We start from the raw sequence: 17,677 nt of genomic DNA, 5'->3' as shown, positions 1-17,677 counted from the left end.
TCTATTTCTAGTAAATTGTAATGTCATGTGTATTGTCTAGGTAAATGAAATCCTGTCTCGATCCTCTGTATGGAGTGCCTTTAAAGATCAGAAACATGACTTGTTCATTTCTGAATCACAAACAGCAGGATACCTCACTGGTAAGCCGTTTTGTTTGGAATTTCTACCTCAATCACTGCGAAATTGGCTAACTTCATAAGTGCATTGTGGCTTGTATTGATCCTGATTTAATGCATGTACTGCCGTTCAGAGTTGCATTCACCATTTTGCTGGTGGCCTTCCTTAGCTAAAAGGGTTGCCCCAACCTTACTGCCAATATGCTTATTCAGTATTGGGGCATATAGATATCATAGAGGGAATTCACCAACTTAGGACCCCTTTCTATTAGCTATAGCAGAGAGCTTTTGCAAAAAGCATACTCTGCACTTTACATTCATTGAATGGGTGCCATGTAATATCCAGTTTTTCCTGTAGTAGCCACCTAATCACTGTGGTCTCTACAGTCTTTCAGGGCTGTCCATTTGGGGCAGCCCCTTTTTAATGCCTTTACAATTTAGGTATTACCACAATGTTTCTAATACATAAATATATTGATCATTTGAGTACAGACTAACGATACCAATTAATTCAAAAAAATCCACAAGAAATATTTAGTGCATGCTTTATATTTTTTCTATTTGTGGAAGAAAAAATAGAAAACCCCATCCTAATAAAAACCAATGTGAAAAAGAAAATCGGATATCATATAGTACATGGCAATCTCTTTCTAACAAAGCTAGAAGCAATCATGTACTTCACATGGATCCAGAGATCTCCTCATTCGTTGTTCCAATTACTCTGCTAGATTTATTTCACTTTTTTAGGGGGTATGTCCTTTCTGCTGAAGGATTGAATTGAGCATGTATGTCAAACTCAGTGAGCTGGAAAGAGAATTTAGAAAAAGGGCAAACAGCAAGTGGTGCTATACAGATAGGTTTCATTGAATAAGTCAGTGGTTATACTACATTTTTTATTACATGCAATCACAAAAGTATTCCGTTTCAGGTGCTGGTCTGAAAACTGTAGAATATTTTTGGTGGGACAACCCCTTTAAGTAGAATGGATCCACAACAACCATGCTTAGCTAGTTAGATGGAATACTTCATCATATCTTTCTATACCTCAAAGCTTCAGCAAACCACTGATGGCTTTATACTAAAGAAAGGACACCATTTAATTATCATTGTAGCGAGAAGTAGGTGTTGTACATTTTAATTGAAAGCTCAACATGATAGCATTCATGAATATATACAGTTCTAATACAGAACATATGCATGGCATGCTTATTTAACCCCCTATGTGGAATGTTTTGGAATTGATCAGTATCCGTTTTAAATTTTTGGAGATTTGCAGCTCAGAACTTGCTTGTATAATAAAGTGGTTTTCCTTGAGTTTTTCTCTGTGTATGAGGGTTTTATATAAAAAAAAAAGTATAGATATCAACTTAGGTTATGTTGATAATAGTAGATCTCCATAACTCAAAGGAGGAGATTTATCAGACAAGGGCATGGAGTTGGAGGAGGAGGAGCTATCCATACCATTTAATCATATTCAAGCTGTCTAATATGAAAGCCGCAACGTAAAGGGGTAGTCCGGTTATGACACAGGATAGGGGATAACTGAGATTGGAGGGAGTCCTACTGCTGGGACACCCATGATCACGAAAACGGGGGTCCCATACCTTGTGGAGCCTCCTGAAATGGATGAAGTGGCTGGTTGGAAACGTGCTCCGTCGCTCTATTCATTCCTATGGGGGTGCCGGAGATAGCTGAGCACAGTACTCGGCTATCTCTGGCCCTCCCATAGAAATGAATGGAGCATCGGTGTACATTTTTCACCAGTTGCTCTGTCCATTTCTGGAGGCTCCTCAGGGTATGGGGGCCCCATTTTCGTGATCGATGGGGGTCCTAGCGGTATGACCCCCACCGATCTGATACATATCCCCTTTCCTGTGGAAAGGGGGATAACTTGTTATAACTGGAATACCCTTTTAATTGGTTGCTATGGGCAACTGCTGTAATTTTTCCTTGCTCTAATTTATCATCCATGGGGAAATTTATATTTTTAAAATGGCTCTAAACCACATGTAGAGGCACTACTGCGACACGGGTCTGGTTATTTCCAACCCGTAGGAAGAGGGATTTAAAAAAACAGGAAAGCCGCTGTACCTTTGTTTATCTGTATAAATCCTGTACTTCTTTCTTGATTGTGCACTCTTAACCTATTTTGGCATTAAAGGGGCAGCCTGGTTGTTAATCATTTTAGCAACTGCATATATATTAAAATTACAAAATATAATCAACATATGTTCAGCCCCCCCCCCCCAACCCCACTGCTTCAATGCCAGTTGTCCCCCACTTGTAGCAGTGATGTCGTGCCATATCGTGATGTCAATATGTAGGGCACATGACTGGTGCAGCGGTCAAATGCAGTTACTGCACAGCATAATGTGAAGGGTATAATTGGTGCAGAACTTACTGAAGGATTGATGTAACATTATCCTCTGTATCACCATTTTACCAAGTGGTATCCAGATCTTGGCCTGTATTCAGCTGCAGGACACCTGTTATGGAAATGGCTCTGTGCAGAGAGGCATTAGCAAATGACAAAAGAAAACATTACATGACATTTAGAAATTCTGTCAGTAGCTTCTCTAAGTGTGAGTGTCCATTAAGATGGTGAACATGTATGTCCTTATTGCTTGTTCCTGTCTGCTTCCTTCCTAACCTCTTCTACCCTTGCTTTTTACTTTTCTTCCTTCAGGTGTCTCTCCTTCCCTTCTTACTGGTAGCAGCCCCCTTCATCTCAGAAGTGGGCTTTAGATGCTCTCTTCCTGGCAGCTTGCTAACTGCTGTGTAGCTCTGTAACACAGGTACAATGCTTGTTGCACCTGCTGCATTCATGCATCTTGTGCTCCAGACATGACTGCATATACTTTACCAGCCCTCCACCCCCATTGGTTTGTGTTTAGTCTATTTCATTTACATTACTTGTTATTTGCATGCTTTGTGTAATCCATTGTTTCTCAGATCAAGTCCTTAAGAAACACCAAAGACAGTTACTGATGTGGTGACCGTAATTAAACCACCAGTACAATAGTAAAGCAGACACTTTTGACTGTGGCTTATCTTTCAGCAGAACAAAATATCGAGAACAGAATCTGTCGTGCCTTCGTTTATTAGAACAAAGTTTTATGCGAATCGACTTTGGATGTTTCATCTGAAGTCGATTCGCTCATCCCTAATGATGACCTCTCCTCTGGATAGGTTATCAGTATTTGATCAGTGGGGATCCGACCCCGCCAATCAGCTGTTTGAGAAGGCAGCGGCGCTCCTGTCTTCTCTGCTTTTCCTAGGCCAAGTGATGACATGTTCATCGATCACGTAACCTAGGAGCAGCTCAGCCTATTCAAGTGAATGGGGCTCAGTGCAATACCAAGCACAGCCACTATACTATGTACGGCGCTGCGCTTGGTGAGCTGTGAGAAGGCAGCCGCGTTCAGAGGAGTGAGGATAGGTCATCAGTTAAAAATCCTGGAAAACCAGGAAAAACTTTGTAAATTGAATAACTTTTAAAATAAAAACTATGGACATAAAGCTAATATAGTCTTCGTAATTTGTTCAGGACCTGGCGTTGCTGGCTACCTTACTGCAGGGACTTCATCTACAGTTATGCCCAATGTGCCACCACCAGTGGACCATGAAGTAGGAGATCTTGGCTAATCAACACAGATGTTACACCAATGAAGTCTCAAAAGGAGGACCTGCTTGTTGCACGAGGAAAAGCACTGTAAACGTTTTCCTCCACCCCAGGGTTGATTCAAAGGACTTTATTTTCTGCCTTCCTTGTTTTAAAGCAAAGTGTTATTCCTTTTTGTAATAAATATATTTTTATTTAGGGATAAAAAAAAAAAATTCATTGGAGATGTGATCCTGATGAAGCATATGTAACATACCATGAAAACACTCAGCCGAATCAGCCGTCTGGTCACAATACTTGTTCTGTTGTCTTTCCTTTTGTATCTAAGCACATTCTGTTTCTTTTGTATTAGTTTACAAGACTGTGAATTGAAGTAATAATAATCTGTTCCTTCTAAGTTTTATATTCCAAGAATTGGTAAAGTTGTGGTCTAGAATGAAAGAGCATTTATGTTGCCGTTCTCTGCCATGTTGGAAGTGGTTGGGCTCACTGCAAAGTATGGAATCCCTACAGTGTTCAGTCCATGAACTGTGTCCTTTATAAATCCTTAACACTATCCTCTCGAGAATGAAGAGACGATGATATTCCCATGTACAGCATAGCTTTACCAAATAATAAATAAAAGTGAATATCAAAATGTCAGCTTGTTATGTAAGAGCCTAGTGTAATAGTGAGATGATTCCTCCATTATTCCTCAGTATATACAGCTTTCTATGAATGTACATTATACAGATCATTCATCCCTGTACAGAAAATTTTAAGAAAATAAAGGGAAATAATGACCTTAATGGAACTTCTGTCAGATGCTGCCATGTTGCCTACAAATTTTTATATTAAAACTATGATTCTGTTGTATATAGTTTTTATTGCCACATATAAAAATCCCTTCACACATTTTGTGTGATACTTTATACATATAATTGATACTAACATTAGTACAGATATGTTTGCGACTCATGATTGACAGATCTATGCGTGTCTAGTCTAAGCTGAAGTGAATGAGACGAGCAATTGTAATTACACTGGGTAATTGTAATTACACAGGTGTGTGTGGTCCAAGAAAAACGTTCCACATTTCCCAGACAGACTGGAGCTTGGCTGACCCGAACTCACTGCATCTTGGTGATCTATGATGCTGTGACTTCCAGTCCAACCATGAGTCTACTCCACCTGTGTGAAGTTGGCACCCCATGTTCGCAAAAGATGAAAATAAATACACCATTCGTTTGTGCTGGTTTGTGCCGCAAAAATGAGCGTTTGTGCCTCTTTGGTTTCCGAGATATTGTGCGTTAGATTTTTATGAAGCCACGCCCACTTTCCACCCCATGTTCTTAAATTTCTAAAAGAAATACACCATTCATTTGGGCTGCAAAAATGAACGTTTGCACCGCTTTGGTTTCCGAGATATTGTGCGCTTGATTTGCTGAAACCCCACCCACTTTCCACCCCATGTTCTTAAATTTCAAAAAGAAATACACCATTCGTTTGTGCCGCAAAAATGAGCCTTTATGCCGGTTCGGTTCCTGAGATATTGCGCGTTAGATTTTTATGAAGACCCGCCCACTTTCCACCCCATGTTCTTAAATTTCAAAAAAGAAATACACCATTCGTTTGTGCCGCAAAAATGAGCATTTGTGCCGGTTCGATTTCTGAGATCAGACAAGTTAATTTAGCATTAAGGGATTAATGTAGCAATATATGATTTATTATAGAAACATAGAATGTGTCGGCAGATAAGAACCATTTGGCCCATCTAGTCTGCCCAATATACTGAGTACTATGGATAGCCCCTGGGCCTATCTTATATGAAGGATGGCCTTATGCCTATCCCATGCATGCTTAAACTCCTTCACTGTATTTGCAGCTACCACTTCTGCAGGAAGGCTATTCCATGCATTCACTACTCTCTCAGTAAAGTAATACTTCCTGATATTACTTTTAAACCTTTGCCCCTCTAATTTAAAACTATGTCCTCTTGTAGCAGTTTTTCTTCTTTTAAATATTCTCTCCTCTTTTACCTTGTTGATTCCCTTTATGTATTTAAAAGTTTCTATCATATCACCCCTGTCTCGTCTTTCTTCCAAGCTATACATGTTAAGGTCCTTTAATATTTCCTGGTAAGTTTTATCCTGCAATCCATGTACCAGTTTAGTAGCTCTTCTCTGAACTCTCTCCAAAGTATCAATATCCTTCTGGAGATATGGTCTCCAGTACTGAGCACAATACTCCAAATGAGGTCTCACTAGTGCTCTGTAGAGCGGCATGAGCACCTCCCTCTTTCTACTAGTAATGCCTCTCCCTATACACCCAAGCATTCTGCTAGCATTTCCTGCTGCTCTATGACATTGTCTGCCTACCTTTAAGTCTTCTGAAATAATGACCCCTAAATCCCTTTCCTCAGATACTGAGGTTAGGACTGTATCACTGATTTTATATTCTGCTCTTGGGTTTTTACGCCCCAGGTGCATTATTTTGCACTTATCCACATTACATTTTAGTTGCCAGATTTTTGACCATTCCACTAGTTTTCCTAAATCCTTTTCCATTTGGTGTATCCCTCCAGGAACATCAACCCTGTTACAAATCTTTGTGTCATCAGCAAAAAGACACACCTTACCATCGAGGCCTTCTGCAATTTCACTGATAAAGATATTAAACAATATGGGTCCCAGAACAGATCCCTGAGGTACCCCACTGGTAACAAGACCTTGGTCTGAATATACTCCATTGATTACAACCCTCTGTTGCTTGTCCCTCAGCCACTGCCTAATCCATTCAACAATATGGGAGTCCAAGCCCAAAGACTGCAATTTATTGATAAGCCTTCTGTGTGGGACAGTATCGAAAGCCTTACTGAAGTCTAGATAAGCGATGTCTACTGCACCTCCGCCATCTATTGTTTTAGTCACCCAATCAAAAAAATCAATAAGATTAGTTTGACATGATCTCCCTGAAGTAAACCCATGCTGTTTTTCATCTTTCAATCCATGGGATTTTAGATGTTCCACAATCCTCTCCTTAAGTATGGTTTCCATTAATTTCCCCACTATTGATGTCGGGCTTACTGGCCTATAGTTGCCCGATTCCTTCCTACTACCTTTCTTGTGAATCGGCACAACATTTGCTAATTTCCAATCTTCTGGGACGACTCCTGTTGCCAGTGATTGGTTAAATAAATCTGTTAATGGTTTTGCTAGTTCACCGCTGAGCTCTTTTAATAGCGTTGGGTGTATCCCATCAGGTCCCTGTGACTTATTTGTATTGATTTTAGACAGCTGACTTAGAACCTCTTCCTCTTTAAAGACACATGCATCAAAAGATTCATTAGTCTTCTTTCCTAACTGAGGTCCTTTTCCTTCATTTTCCTTCGCAGAGACTCAACAGAAGTATTCATTGAGGCAGTCAGCTAGTTCTTTATCTTCTTCCATATACCTTCCTTCTTTTGTTTTTAATTTTGTAATTCCTTGTTTTAGTTTTTTCATTTATGTATCTGAAGAATGCCTTATCGCCTTTTTTCTACCTGCTTTAGAAGCTCTTATAACTTGTTTGGCCTCTCTCTGCCTAATCTTGTAAATTAGCCTGTCATCCTCGTTTTGTTTTGTTTTATAATTCCTAAATGCCATCTTTTTGTTTTTAATGATTTTGGCCACTTCTGCTGAGTACCACAGTGTTCTTTTCCTTTTTTTGCTTTTACTGACAAGCCTAATGCAATTTTCTGTTGCCTTCAATAGTGCCTCTTTTAAGTAGTCCCATTTCTCCTGGACTCCAATGAAACTGTTCCAATCTGATAGGGACTCGTATACCACTAATCTAATTTTAGAAAAGTCTGTTTTTCTAAAATCTAAAACTTTTGTTTTTGTGTGGTGTGACTCAGTCACTGTACTTATAGTAAACCACACTGACTGGTGTGATCCCAAGCTTTCCCCTACAGTAATATCATATACCAAATTCCCATTTGTGAATACTAAGCCTAAAATGGCCTCCTTCCGGGTTGGCTCCTCAACTACTTGCTGTAGAGATAATCCCTGTAGGGAATTTAGAATATCTGTACTCCTGGCAGAACTAGCTATTTTGGTTTTCCAGTTTACATCAGGAAGATTGAAGTCTCCCATAATGATAACTTCCCCCTTCAATGTAATTATAGCTATTTCCTCAACTAGTAGATCATCTAATTCTTTGACTTGGCTAGGTGGTCTATATATCACACCTACACGAGTTACCTTATGATTATCAAGCTGCAAGGTAACCCAAACTGACTCTAAATTGTTCTCGCTAACTTGTATCAAATTAGATTTTATGCTGTCTTTCACATACAGGGCCACCCCTCCCCCTTCTTGCCTTCTCTGTCTTTCCTGTATAGAGAGAACCCTCGTATTGATATATCCCAGTCATTACTCCCCTTGAACCACGTCTCAGTAACAGCCACTACATCTATATTCTCAGATGCCATTATAGCCTCAAGTTCATTGATCTTATTCCCTAAACTGCGAGCATTTGTAGATAAGAATCTGAGCTTGTCATTTCTTAACCTTTGTGCTACTGGCATTTTCTGGCATTGTTCCGGGGGGCAGTCGGACTGCTGGATTATCACTCTTTTGCCCCCCTTTCCTAGATTAAATGATACTTAGCAAATACTTGGAACTGTTCACCGAGGACATTTGTTCCTTTGAGAGAAAGATGCAAACCATCTTTCTTGTACAGTTCTTTTCCATTCCAACAAGAGCTAACATGAGACACAAAGCCAAACCCTTGGTTCCGACACCATTCACCAAGCCATACATTGAATTCCTTAATGCGCATCTTCCGGTCATGCTGAAGGTTATGCACAGGCAAAACTGCAGAGAATGAAACAGTTGATGCAACCTCCCGTATATCCTTTCCAAGTGTGTGAAAAGCTTCTTTCACCTTTGAAACCTCATTGCAAGCCAGATCGTTTGTCCCCAGATGGACAATAACATCCACTTCCCTTTCCTGTTTTGCTTGCCTAACAATATTAAGGATCCGTCGTCTATCCCTGCTAGCGGTAGCACCAGGGAGACATCTTACAACACCATTCTCCTCAAACTTCACACCTCTTATGATGGAATCGCCCACCAACAGCTGCTTACTATCAGTCCTCACCTTCTCCTTTTTGTCTTTGGCTGCAGTCTTGCATAATTTAGGCATGGGAGATTATTGTTTCTCACCCACTGTGCTTGAGCCATCCGCCATGTTGCTCTTGCACTCTGAAAGTGCTGCAAATGAATTATGGAGAGCCACAGACTGTGGGACATGTCTTCTATCCACAACTCTCAGTCTACCAGAACCTACAGTAACCCATCTTCCATTTCTAGGGGGCCTCTGTGGCAGTGGCATTGCAATGTTCTCAGTCTGAGTTTGCTTAATGGTTAATTTACAAATCTCATATTTCAAAAAGGTAATTTCCTGTTGCATTATGGAGAGCTGTGTACAGATCAGACAGTATCCAAACCTCTGAAGAGTGGAACCTGAAATAAAAGCACAACAATTCCTGCACAGAACCAGGTCTGCCATTGCAAAGAGGGGGGGGGGGGGATTTAAACAAACAAATCTTACTTGTTTAGATTGTATCCACCTCCAGATTACCTCCTGAATATCTCCAATGCACTTGCAGATCAGCACTTGATTAGACCAGCACTAGATTAGCAGCCTTGAAAAAGCAGCAAGCTATATTATGATATACACACAGTTATTACTTCATACACCGAGACCGGTCAGTGAGGTTATACTGTACCTGGCAGAGGTGGTAATGTCTGTATGTGTGTCTCAAAGCTGGAACAAATCCCCATAGCAAACCTCTCCTGCTCCGGACAGTTCCTGACAATACAGAGGTGTCAGCAGAGTGTACTGTGGTCAGACAGAAAAGAAATTCAAAAAGAAAAGAACTTCCTGTGGAGCATACAGCAGTTGATAAGTACTGGAAGGATTGATATTTTTAAATAGAAGTAATTTACAAATCTGTTTTAACTTTCTGGCCCCAGCTGATTTAAAAAAAAAAAATTCCACTGGAGTACCCCTTTAAAGCTAAAGTTTTTTGGGGCTTAGGGTATCCTTTTATGAAAATATTCACACCTCCTTTGTAAATATTATAACATGGGGTTGCATCTTGGTCTTTGCAGAGACTGTTGTAATACAGTCACACAAGTCATCATATTTCTCCCAGGCATTACATTTTCTTCTACAATAGGCCACATAATGACCATGACCACAGATCCCCATAAGTGTCATCTACAGATCCCCCATCAGATGCATCAGTGTGGAGGGAGGAGGCGGGGACACTCATGGCGGGGCCCGGTGCAGTGACTCTACTCTAATACACTGGGCCCCGCAACTGTTAAATACATTCAATCTGATCTATATCTAATTGTATACGCGCTGTACGGTACTTACTGTAGTACCGGAAGTATAACATTAAGACGGCGCATACCGGCATCTCCCTCGGTCATGCGCCGCCTGCCGCAGCTCCCTCCTCATGCGCCGCCTGCCCCAGCTCCCTCGGTCATGCGCCGCCTGCCCCAGCTCCCTCCTCATGCGCCGCCTGCCTGCTTATCTCACTTTATGAATGAACAGGCAGGCGGCGCATGACAGAGGGAGCTGGGGCAGGCGGTGCATGAGGAGGGAGCTGCGGCAGGCGCTGCGCCGTCTTAATGCTATACTTCCGGTACTACAGTACGTACCGTACATCGCGTATACAATTATATAGATCAAATTGAATGTTTAACAGTTGCGGGGCCCGGTGTATTAAAGTAGAGTCACTGCACCGGGCCCCGCCTCCTCCCTTCACACTGATACTTCGCTGGCCACGCTGTGCAGCATAGCGGCCAGCGAAGTATTCGCTTTATAAGACGCACGGCCATTTTCCCCCCACTTTTTTGGGGGGGGGAAAAGTGCGTCTTATAAAGCGAAAAATACGGTACTTGTCCAGTGGTGCAGCTGTGCGTGACCGAACCATCGCAAAGAAATTTCAATGAAGATGCATTCTGAATTTTCAAGTCATCTGGACACTCTTGAGGTGACTTTAATGGCTTCAGACATTTAGACACATTTAGGTTTAGCCCATCTTCCAATGCTAGCTGAAGTTTACTCAGTCCATTAGTTTCTAAAATATGTCCATTGATTGGCAGAAGAGGGACTGTCCTTGAAGAAGTTACATTTCTAATGCAGTACACAGAAGAACACTGTGTTGTCATTACTGCACTTGGTACCTGTCTCATCGTCATTCAGATTATGTGTGCAACATTGCACTCAGCATTGACCTGCCTCACACGTGACATCAGCTGAACATATTCAAATATTCCTGACAGTATTTTTGCCCTCATTGCATAAGCTTCCTTTCCAACTCCCTTTGTCACAATTGTCTGCACCAATTCAAAAATTTCAATGTTGTTCTCTTTGTTGACATAATTGCAAAATAATCTACTGTCCCAGAATGCACAACAAAGACACTGGCAAAATGAATCAAATGCACAGGTATTAATGATGCTCACTTTTTTTTCCTTTACAGTTTGTGTCCATATGCAGCCACTCGCAACATGGGGTTAGGTAGGACAATCTCTTTTTCGGAGGAATACTGAGACCTTTCCAATTTTCAACAGGCTGTTCCTGGAAGCTACTTTCATCACCTGATTTTATGTGAACTTGTGGATTCTCCTCAAAGTTGCTGTTTTTTTGCCCATTCTCTTGCCTCATGTTTTCACTGCATTCTGTTTTCTTTATAGGGGCGGAGGAAAGTCTAATTTTGCCTTCCATAAATTCAAGATGAAGAATTACAAATCGGTCAGTTCTAATAGGGAGACATTCATGTTTTAAGAGGCCATCTTTTATGTTTTTAAATTCAGCCTCAACATTTGCAGAACTTGCTGTCATGTTCACACTTTTAAAGTATGGGACCATCATGGCTGTCCAAACTGGAAGGTAACATGCCAATCTTATAACATTTGGAACAAGCTCTGGAAGGAAATGTAAATTGTCACGGTCACCATGATTTGCTGCAAGCATCTTACTCCTTTCACAAATTTCTGTTGCCCATATTTTCAGGTCTGTTTGGCATGGTTGAATTGGCTTATCCCCCTGTTCTTTTATCTCTACGAAATAGTCCTCTTCAGTGACTGGGTAAAACACATTCCTCTGCAATACGTCTCTTCAGTTGAGCTTTGCATGTCTCTGATACAACTGGTGTGCCTCTGTCATCATTTCCTTCTGATTCACTAAAAGCAACAACTTAAATTGAATGAATGAGTTCTGTGGCATCATCAAGTTAAGTAGACTGTAGAAGTTGTGCCATTGCTATGAGATAGAATTCCTTTACTCTGTTTCCAGCTTGTCTCAGACATTCCCATCGGCTAATAAGCTTGATACAGTGTGCAACATCATCTTATAAAGCATGGTGGTAGGTTTGATGCGACATTCCTAGTCAACACTCCAAAACATTTCCATTCTGTCAGCCATTGTGCTATGAAATTAATAGTATGGCTCTCAGAAAGCATCTGTACTACTGGGATATGATCTCCACATGAACACAAAACCCCTTGGTACAAAAAGATGTGTCCAGAAATGCCAACAGGTCTTTTTAGTTTTCTTACTACTGAACCTGTTGCATCAAAACTTACATAGGAACCCAAGTTCTTTGACTTCATTTGGTACACTTGCATCTGAGATCGGGTCCAGTAATGGCAAAAAAAAACTTATCCAGACCAATGTTGTGTATGCTTCCAACCTGAGGAACACTGTATTTCAGGAGATGTAATTAAAGGATTGGGTCCTTGTGCATTAACTCTCTGTCGCCAATCTCTTGCTTGGCTTTTCTTAATGTTGCTAGATTTGATAGATGGCTAGGATCAGGGTCACCAACATCCATAATTTTGTAAGCCTCAGCTGCTCGCCATACATGTGCTTGTTTTCGTCCTTCCCAGAGTTCTTTCGACACCCTTCTTCTTAAATCTCCTGATAATTTACGTTTTGATTTGCACTTAAGCACAACCGGCTTGGCAATCTCTGGTATTTCTTCAACTTTTACTCCGTGCAGCACCCTATTACAGACATCCCAACCTGCAAAAACTCATTTCAGGGAGGTGCACTTCTCATTTCAGGGAGGTTTTCTTTTTTTTTTATTTCACAAACTTTTTACAAAATTTTCCAAACATATGCAGTATCTGCACACTTTGCTCTATGGTGTGGAGGACTGGGCTCATTACCCTGCCCCAAATTATCATATTTATGTATATGATTAAAGGGATTCTGTCACCACCTATAAGCCCTGTGAGCTAAACATATGCTCATGTCCAGGGTAGCATTCTGATTTCTAAGGTGGCCTTATAAAAGCTATTTGTGGCTTTATTCTGCGGAAAAACAGGTTTTACTAACCTGTCAATCATTCAATTAAGGTGCCCAAGCAGGGGAGGTCTGTGGATGCATGGTGCCCGGCCGCATGCATCGCGGTTCGTGCCCAGCGCCGCCTTCTACTCAGTGCCGCTTCTCCCTCCCTCCCCCTCCTCCTGCTTTGAGATCCCGCGCGTGCGCACAGGCTCAGCCTGATGCACCGTTGCGGACTGCTGGCATCGGCTTCTTCTTGCACTGTGCGCACGTGCCGAGAAGGGGACACTGCTACAGGTTGCCGGAAAGGTTTACTGCGACTAAACTAGAGATGGGAAGTTCGGATCTTTCACATGAATCGGTTCATTTGAATCAGTTGATTCAAATGAATCGATTCATGAATCGAATCTTCGGTTCATTCGCTGAGCTGACAAGAAGCAAGTGAATCGAAGCTTAGGTTGCGCAATGCAGATGCTTCGATTCACTTGCTGACTCGCTGAGTCGGCTCTTGGTCTGAGTCAGGAAGTTTATTCTTTAAAACCCTGTGTGTAACTATCTACCCCACTGTAGGAAAAAAACAAGCATCCAGGGGGTGTGAATTTAACCACTGGGGTAAATAATATAATTAACCGCCTCCGGACCGCCTAACGCAGGATCGCGTTCCGGAGGTGGCAGCTCAGCGCACAGTCACGCATATATGCGTCATCTCGCGAGACGCGAGATTTCCTGTGAACGCGTGCCTCGGAAGGTAAGCGAGTGGCTCTCCAGCCTGCCAGCGGCGATCGTTCGCTGGCAGGCTGGAGATGCGATTTTATTAACCCCTAACAGGTATATTAGACGCTGTTTTGATAACAGCGTCTAATATACCTGCTACCTGGTCCTCTGGTGGTCCCTTTTGCTTGGATCGACCACCAGAGGACACAGGCAGCTCAGTAATAAGTAGCACCAAACACCACTACACTACACCCCCCCCTGTCACTTATTCAACCCTGATCACCCCATATAGACTCCCTGATCACCCCCCTGTCATTATATCACCCCCTTGTAAGGCTCCATTCAGACGTCCATATGTTTTTTACGGATCCACGGATACATGGATCGGATCCACAAAACACATACGGACATCTGAATGGAGCCTTATAGGCGGGTGATCAATGACAGGGGGGTCATCAGGGAGTCTATATGGGGTGATCACCCCCCTGTAAGGCTCCATTCAGACGTCCGTATGTTTTTTACGGATCCACGGATACATGGATCGGAGTCGCAAAACACATACGGACATCTGAATGGAGCCTTATAGGGGGGTGATCAATGACAGGGGGGTGATCACCCCATATAGACTCCCTGATCACCCCCCTGTCATTGATCACCCCCCTGTAAGGCTCCATTCAGACTCCCATATGTTTTTTACGGATACATGGATCGGATCCGCAAAACACATACGGACATCTGAATGGAGCCTTATAGGGGGGTGATCAATGACAGGGGGGTGATCACCCCATATAGACTCCCTGAACACCCCCCTGTAAGGCTCCATTCAGACGTCCGTATGTGTTTTGCGGATCCGATCCATGTATCCGTGGATCTGTAAAAAGCATACGGACGTCTGAATGGAGCCTTACAGGGGGGTGATCAATGACAGGAGGGTGATCACCCCATATAAACTCCCTGATCACCCCCCTGTCATTGATCACCCCCCTGTAAGGCTCCATTCAGACATTTTTTTGGCCTAAGTTAGCGGAAATTATTTTTTTTCTTACAAAGTCTCATATTCCACTAACTTGTGTCAAAAAATAAAATCTCACATGAACTCACCATACCTCTCACGGAATCCAAATGCGTAAAATTTTTTAGACATTTATATTCCAGACTTCTTCTCACGCTTTAGGGCCCCTAAAATGCCAGGGCAGTATAAACACCCCACATGTGACCCCATTTCGGAAAGAAGACACCCCAAGGTATTCCGTGAGGGGCATATTGAGTCCATGAAAGATTGAAATTTTTGTCCCAAGTTAGCGGAAAGGGAAACTTTGTGAGAAAAAAAAAAAATCAATTTCCGCTAACTTGTGCCAAAAAAATAATATTTCTATGAACTCGCCATGCCCCTCATTGAATACCTTGGGGTGTCTTCTTTCCAAAATGGGGTCACATGTGGGGTATTTATACTGCCCTGGCATTTTAGGGGTCCTAAAGCGTGAGAAGAAGTCTGGGATCCAAATGTCTAAAAATGCCCTCATAAAAGGAATGTGGGCCCCTTTGCGCATCTAGGCTGCAAAAAAGTGTCACACATCTGGTATCGCCGTACTCAGGAGAAGTTGGGCAATGTGTTTTGGGGTGTCATTTTACATATACCCATGCTGGGTGAGATAAATATCTTGGTCAAATGCCAACTTTGTATAAAAAATGGGAAAAGTTGTTTGCCGAGATATTTCTCTCACCCAGCATGAGTATATGTAAAAAGACACCCCAAAACACATTGCCCAACTTCTCCTGAGTACGGCAATACCACATGTGTGACACTTTTTTTGCAGCCTAGGTGGGCAAAGGGGCCCACATTCCAAAGAGCACCTTTAGGATTTCACAGGTCATTTTTTACACATTTTGATTTCAAACTACTTACCACACATTAGGGCCCCTAGAATGCCAGGGAAGTATAACTACCCCACAAGTGACCCCATTTTGGAAAGAAGGCACCCCAAGGTATTCCGTGACGGGCATGGCGAGTTCCTAGAATTTTTTATTTTTTGTCACAAGTTAGCGGAAAATGATGATTTATTATTATTATTATTTTTTCTTACAAAGTCTCATATTCCACTAACTTGTGACAAAAAATAAAAACTTCCATGAACTCACTATGCCCATCACGAAATACCTTGGGGTGTCTTCTTTCCAAAATGGGGTCACTTGTGGGGTAGTTATACTGCCCTGGCATTTTAGGGGCCCGAATGCGTGAGAAGTGGTTTGAAATCAAAATCTGTAAAAAATGGCCGGTGAAATCCAAAAGGTGCTCTTTGGAATGTGGGCCCCTTTGCCCACCTAGGCTGCAAAAAACTGTCACACATCTGGTATCACCGTACTCAGGAGAAGTTGGGCAATGTGTTTTGGGGTGTCTTTTTACATATACCCATGCTGGGTGAGAGAAATATCTTGGCAAAAGACAACTTTTCCCATTTTTTTATACAAAGTTCGCATTTGACCGAGATATTTATCTCACCCAGCATGGGTATATGTAAAATGACACCCCAAAACACATTGCCCAACTTCTCCTGAGTACGGCAATACCAATAGTACAAGCGGTTAGGGACACATAAAACTTTATTTTTTTAATCTTTTGGACAAAAGTACTACAACTCCCAGCATGCAAGAGACTCTTATATGGTGGGAGTTGTAGTCCAGGGGCTAAGAAACAGATCGCAGCAGGTCTCACTCCTGAGACCCACTGCAATCAGAACTTATTAACTGTATAAGCCGACGGCATTCACTCACTATCTCTGATCTCTGCACTGTCACAATTCATAATCCCGCCGGGAGCTGTGATTGGTGAATAGGTACTGACCAATCAGAGCTCCCGATGGGGATTATGAATTGTGACAGAGATCAGCTGTCAGTACAGTGTAGCGGAGAATAGTGAATGAATGCCGCCCGCTTATACAGTTAATAAGTTACGGATCGCAGCGGGTCTCAGGAGTGAGACCTGCTGTGATCTTTCCCTCAGCCTCTGGACTACACCTCCCATCATGGAAGAGTCTTTTCTATTATGGGAGTTGTAGTACTTTTGTCCAAAAGTAGAAGAAAGAATAAAAATCGCAAAAACGCCAATGTTAAAACCCACATGGCGTTTTTCATGGCGTTTTTTTACTCCTATAGACTTCTATGGGAGAAAAACGCCAAGATTTTCCTGAAAAAATGCAAGAGTCTCAACAAGAGGTCGTTTTTGAAAAACTGCCACTGAGGCATAAAAAGCAGAAAAAAAAACGCTGTGTGGATATGGCTTGTTGCGCTTCCCTATTGAAGAACAGCTAACATCTGGCTGCAGTGTTTTTTCAATGAATAAACGCCATGCAGCAGAATGGGCGTTTTTTGGGGTGTTTTTGTCCAACAAATCTTAGTGGAATTATGTGCATAGAAATATAGAAGCACATAGGTTGACATTCATCAATGTATCTCTATTGTAGAGGTTTTTTTTACACTCTTTTTTTCTGTGTGGAGTGTGACTTTCTTGCACCTTATTTATCAAAAAGGTGCAGGCTATGTGGTGAATTTGGCTCAGTGTGAAACTTTATGAAGGCAAACTGGTTGAAAGTGTAGAACTTATACTCACCCCTCCCTGTACGTGGTGTACATTTTTGTTCTAAATGGCCCATTGCACCCCAAACTGCGCCTTTTTGTCAAAATGTGCAGTTAGTAAATTTGTGAGCGCTGCATCGACAAAAGTGAAAAGAGTCACTGCAGGTCAAGAACTGCAGAATTGTCGATTTGAAAAGGCGCAAAAAAAGCGTAAATAAACCCTGTTTGCGCCTTTTTTTCACTTTTTCTAGACACAAAAACTGTCTAAAGACAATAATAAATGTCAGACATAATGTGATGGCAGATAAGGCCTTTCTGTCAT

General features: G+C 41.9%; 2 protein-coding genes across 3 annotated transcripts in view; one reads left to right on the top strand and one right to left on the bottom strand.

Moving 5' to 3' along the window:
* The window catches only part of LOC121002866 (dnaJ homolog subfamily C member 13-like), a 29,169-nt gene extending 24,579 nt beyond the window's left edge, over window positions 1-4,590 (top strand). Inside the window, exons 10-11 of the mRNA XM_040434496.1 lie at window positions 41-140; window positions 3,664-4,590. Of these exons, the coding sequence (XP_040290430.1) occupies window positions 41-140; window positions 3,664-3,761 (198 nt within the window). The 3' untranslated portion in view covers window positions 3,762-4,590. The remainder of the gene's footprint in view (window positions 1-40; window positions 141-3,663) is intronic.
* TOPBP1 (DNA topoisomerase II binding protein 1) overlaps window positions 1-17,677 on the bottom strand; it is a 318,299-nt gene that overhangs the window by 124,467 nt on the left and 176,155 nt on the right. The window lies entirely within an intron of this gene.

This window comes from Bufo bufo, chromosome 5, assembly GCF_905171765.1.
Source record: "Bufo bufo chromosome 5, aBufBuf1.1, whole genome shotgun sequence".
Classification (NCBI taxonomy): Eukaryota; Metazoa; Chordata; class Amphibia; order Anura; family Bufonidae; genus Bufo; species Bufo bufo.
This window is presented reverse-complemented; position numbering and strand designations above follow the sequence as displayed.